The 5,345-nt window shown below is 35.5% G+C and overlaps 1 protein-coding gene across 2 annotated transcripts in view; it reads right to left on the bottom strand.

Moving 5' to 3' along the window:
• Nucleotides 1-4,549, bottom strand: part of LOC108747294 (armadillo repeat-containing protein 8-like) — a 6,381-nt gene extending 1,832 nt beyond the window's left edge. The window contains exons 1-8 of one of the 2 annotated variants that reach the window (XM_018484686.1): nt 4,277-4,549; nt 4,070-4,143; nt 3,191-3,641; nt 2,611-3,105; nt 2,187-2,478; nt 1,089-1,612; nt 621-787; nt 467-532 (exon numbers count right to left, since the gene is read on the bottom strand). In XM_018484686.1, the coding sequence (XP_018340188.1) occupies nt 496-532; nt 621-787; nt 1,089-1,612; nt 2,187-2,478; nt 2,611-3,105; nt 3,191-3,641; nt 4,070-4,143; nt 4,277-4,303 (2,067 nt within the window). In that variant the 5' untranslated portion in view covers nt 4,304-4,549 and the 3' untranslated portion in view covers nt 467-495. Of the gene's footprint in view, nt 1-113; nt 533-620; nt 788-1,088; nt 1,613-2,186; nt 2,479-2,610; nt 3,106-3,190; nt 3,642-4,069; nt 4,144-4,276 lie in introns of those variants that run through there. The other variant, XM_018484685.1, reaches the window with a different exon arrangement.
• Between the last annotated feature and the right edge of the window lie 796 nt (nt 4,550-5,345).

Below are 5,345 nucleotides of genomic sequence, written 5' to 3'. Positions count from 1 at the left end.
TATATATATATATAATACAAGATCTTCAATATAAATTATTATGAAATTCTTTGTATATTTCTGATGGATATATCTAAAGGTATGGAAGTATACCGCAAAAGTATATTTGCTTTTTATTTATTTCAATTTCTTTTCACGATTTATTTATCCCTTTAATTTTTTTATTGCATACGGCATTCCATATCTGAAGCCTCTGCTTGTAAATCAATGTTATACTTTTTAAATAATATATATCAAACGTTTCCTTTGAAATAAGCAAACGAATCATGTGCAATTCATATTATTTTCTTCTATTAAGTTAAATAAATACTACACAGAGACACAGATTACAGGCATAGGCTCAGAAAGATCAGTTTGCTCGTCTTGTTTGTAACTTTCGATTACATTGTCAACCGAGGTGATCACAGTGTTAAACGCTGAACTCGTAATTTACTTCAAATATAAAAAAGATACTTGAAATCATAACCTAATCTTCAACGGCGATACGTTCCAAGTTCAAGGTTCATAGAATTGTGATAGGGCAGTCTTGACTCTGAAACGGAAATTATATGAGACCTCTGTTATATAAAAAAAATAGAACAAACGACAATAATTTTGCACGTAATGCTCATCTTTCGTACTTCTCAAATAATTGAGTGTCTTTTGTGTGACGTAATTGTTGCAAGATACGATAAATTCCTAATTCCCGCAAATGCGCTTGCCGCTGCGCTGCGCCAGGTTCTTCTCTCCAGACTAGGTTGCATACACAAAAAATAGCAGCGACTTGCAATTTCACGTTGCTATGTATCTAAATAAAATGTACACATAAAACATCAACATACAATCGATAGTCCTATTCAAGAGATATAATTATTAAATTAATAGATAGGACTCAAGAAAATGCGAATATTTAATTTAATTAACACATTTGAAACTTATGGTATTCAAAGCTGTTATTTTTTACTATCGTAGATAAAATAAGTACAAGTAACGCGACTTGCTTTTTCAACATCTTCAAAGATTTTTTATTATCCTATCTATTAATAAAATTAATCGTTTAGAAATACTCAATTAATGAAATACTTGTTATAAATGTACACTATACGAACCATATAATCCATGAGTTTCTTAAGCACGTCGTCATTAGCCATGATATGATCTCTAGCTCGATCGCCATCAGCTACATTTGCTAAAATGCAAAGTGCTTGCTCTTTAACGTCCGCCGGATGTTCTGGGTCTTCCAATACTAGAATGACCGCTTGCATAACATGCGTGGCATGCTCGCCCATTATACGATCTATATGAGCTTTAGTGGAAAGCAAATTTCGTAACAGACCCAGCGTTTTCATCAGGACACCTAACTCAGGATCGGCCAAGAGACGAAAGATCTGATCTGTGCCCAAGCACGAGAGTATTTGCGATTTTACACGTTGCTCCGCTTGAAAGGCCACGTTCATTAGGGCCCAAATGCCGTTCAGTCGGAGTGCCGATTCGGGCCGTTTAGTGAGAGAACACAATAACTCTACTCCGCCAGACTCAAGAATTGGCTCTTTGCTCGGACTAAACTCCAACAGTAAATTACATAAAGTACTCGAGGCAACAGTTAATAAATCACCTTCACCTTCGCCTCTACCTATAGTACAATAATGACAATGTTAATAGTAACTCATATAGTTGGCGATTGAATACTAATAATAACAATTAATTACAAGCACTGATCTCTTTATTCTTGTTCTTTTTTTTTTTTTTTGAAAAATAATCTTACAATGCAGAGAGAAAAGAATAGGGATGTATTTATCATTTCTATTTACACGCATGAGAAAACAGTCGCCCTATTTTAAATTCATGTTTATGTATAATTTATATTATATCTATTGTAAATATCTTTCTTACGACATACTATGGCCAACACAAGCGTAAAAGATTGCGAACTTTTCTTGATGCGTGCACTTTAATTGAGCTACAAATCTATTCTTGTCTTATATAGAATAAAAAAAGAATAACTCACATTGTACATTAATAACCTTCTTTTCGATATTGCATCTTTTTGTTTTTGATTAAAACGTTAATTCGAAATTTTAAGCTAAATATATGTATTATTTTTTGTATCTTACATGCAATATATATGCATGCAACATACACGTTTCTCAGTGTTTATTGTAGCGTATCTCTGTAATGCTCATTGTAAATGTATTATCATATTTTACCCTCCAACCCCTTGTCCGCTCCATGTAACAACTGCATAAGTGGCCTCCACACTGCATGATCCTGAAATGTAGTACGAAGCTGTTGCACACTCCTCGAAAGGGAATGCAAACATCTAACCGCGGCTAAACGAACACGGGATCCACCAGGATCTTGAAGACCAGAGACAACTTGTTCCATAAGACTTTCTGTTTCAATAATACGCTTTCGGATATCTTCGTCATTTGCTCCGAGAGACGCAAATGCCCTGAACGCAGCTTGTCGCATATCTTGCGTTAGTGTTGCATCTTGGACCTCAACAAAAAGTATTTAACGTACAACTTTTATTTAAACACTATCTTAATACAACCTCTAATGGAGTATTTTTTAAATCAATTTTACTATACTTTGTAGATATTCAATATATTTAATGTAACTTGTGCTTACTTGCGGATGTGGTCTTAGCAATTCCGCCAGTGTCGGTATCAAGTGATTACTAATGGAAGCTAAACGCTGTAGATCTGTATCAACTTCGGTCAGATACGCAAGTGTCTCGGCCGCGGCGACTCTCTCGCGTGGCGGTCGGTCTCGATGACATAAACGTACGAGGCAGGGTAACGTACGATACACTACTCGCGGATCGGTGGACGGCAACGCCCCGGCCCTGTGCATATACGCGATACATCTCGCTGCTTCGAGCTGTATCAATGAACTCTTCTCACGTCCCATTAATTGACCTAATGCGACAGGTACCAATCTACCGTGGACAGTATTACTAGTGCTGGCTGATGCTACCATAGCCGACACCATGTGATTCTGGTAACACATATTCGCTAAGCAGGCTAGAGCTGGTAGTTGAACATCAGACAAGGGGGAATCCAGTTGCATCGCTAGTGTTTCTACCGCACCGCCTTTGGACAAAGCGTTCTGTTCCTCTGTCGTCTAACAAACAATTTGCAGATTAGTTCCTTCTTATGGCACAGATATATTTTATATATTTTTATTAGAGTTTCAGACCTCTCTTTACCTTACATGCCGTAGTTAAAATTGTCGCGACACAGACTTGACAGGTAACCGACCGACTTGCTAGAGACAACAACCGTGGTACTAACGCGGGATCCTGATAAATCGAGTGGACTGGCGCTGCTGTATGCTGGAATACTGTGCGCAGACATCGCAAACAGGCCTCGTGCAACAGATCTAGAACCTTTATCTTGCTGTCTGCGACAATGTCAGGAGTTGGGGAGGAGATCAAGACTTGTAGAAGCAGTGGAACTACACCTAAATCTATAAGCGCCAGTACATGCTGATCCGTGCCCTTGGCTAAGGAACCCAATGTTACAGCCGATTCTAATCTTATACGATCGCCGATGGTACCGGACGTATCGCCGAGCAATTGCAAGAGGCGAGGCACCACACCTTGAGCTATAACTGAACCCTTTTGTCTGTTGCTTCCAATCACTGAATTCTTGAGACATCTGAGAAAAATCAGATCCATGAAACATACAGTTTTTTATCAATAAAAAAGTAAACATATAAAGCCCATTTCTACCAATGTAGATTAATTATTATTTTGGTTTTAATGTACTGTTTATCTTTTTCTAATTTTTAGAACTGGAAGAAGATGACTAGAGGAAGTGACTTATAAACCGAGATTAAAATTTTAATTAATTTACATTAGTAGAAATAAACATAAGTAGAGAAAACTTCGTCGTTGGAAACTTTAAATCTATTTTTTTATAGCCAAACTAGTGTACACTCTTAAAGTGAAATAGATATATGTTTGATATTTGATAAAAGCGAGAAAGAAAGATGCAATGCAGTCGAATGTAGCAATAAAAAATAAACCTTTTCAGTCATATGGAGTATTATCCTTAAGGTTAAGAATAATTTTTTTAACACTCACATAATCGCTTCCAGGCATTTCTGCGCGTCTGGAGAGTACAGCTCATCGATGTAGCTCCTGGAACTCTCGATGTCCTGCAAGACCGTGAGAAAACAGTGATGTAATTTTTGGCGTTACTAGCAACGGTGGGATTCATGAGCTCTATCGATGCGTCAAACGGCCCTTTACCGAAGGTCGCGTACGAATCTAATCGAACATCGAACTCACCATGTACGGCTGCATCACCGACACCATCTTCGCTCGTCTACGTTCTCACATAAATATCCTGTAAATCGTTCCGCTCGATCGGATTTCCTGGCACAACGATTACCACGAGGAACCGTCAGATCCAGTTTGCGCACTATATACGTTCTATACGAAATGTTCGCGATTCGGTTGTACGTTGCGTTTTCTCGTGTTCTAAAATAAGCTCGACTTGTTGCCAATGATGCCAACATTGGAGCGTTTTTCTTCTAGCGGTGTTGGAAAAAGTCTTCCTCTACCTCCTATAACTACTTTAATCCGATTCTCTTCAACATTCTTCCCTTTTATAATAGAATGAGGATAAATCGGGAATAATAATTTATAATTAAATATATAATTTGCGGATTAATATATAATTAACTTGAGAATTAAATTTTTTAAATCTACACATAAAGCAAATAGAATTTTGTATTCTTATTAAATATACGTAGTAGAGTATAAATAAGCCCTTTCAAACAAAACACTCCTTAATTCCTGATGAGTTTTAGAACGCATTGGCATTTTAAAAGTTTGAATACTATACTCCTATAGATTTGTGCAATTACGTCGTGTTAAATAAATTTTGTATGTGTATGTGTATGTAAAATATATATAATATATGCATATACATATGCATATACCATATACTATATTTGATCGATATTTTTATTTAAGCAATTTTTTAATTTACATTAAATTGAGAGATTGATATAATTATATTATGTATTATTTAATTTAAATCGCGGAATTCTAATTATTCCGGTATGAGTCTATATTATACTCATTAGAATATTTTTTTTATTCGTTTTGAGATTTTCAAGAATCTCATGTATTATATTTCAGCTAATACTTCCTGCAAAATTGTCATATCACATCAGAGTGACATGCAATAAATTTCTGCAATAAAGATCTCAATCATGTAGATAATTATTTTGTTTATCCGGTTAAGAATGATTTGACTAAGTATTCTTAATTTAAAACAAAAAAAAGATATGAATAAAGATTTTAAAAAATAATAAAGTATTAAAATAATACAATTTATTATATAAAAACG

This window comes from Trachymyrmex septentrionalis, unplaced genomic scaffold (genome assembly GCF_001594115.1).
Source record: "Trachymyrmex septentrionalis isolate Tsep2-gDNA-1 unplaced genomic scaffold, Tsep1.0 scaffold197, whole genome shotgun sequence".
NCBI lineage: Eukaryota > Metazoa > Arthropoda > Insecta > Hymenoptera > Formicidae > Trachymyrmex > Trachymyrmex septentrionalis.
The sequence above is the reverse complement of the archived record's forward strand: the minus strand, read 5'-3'. Positions and strand labels throughout refer to the sequence as shown.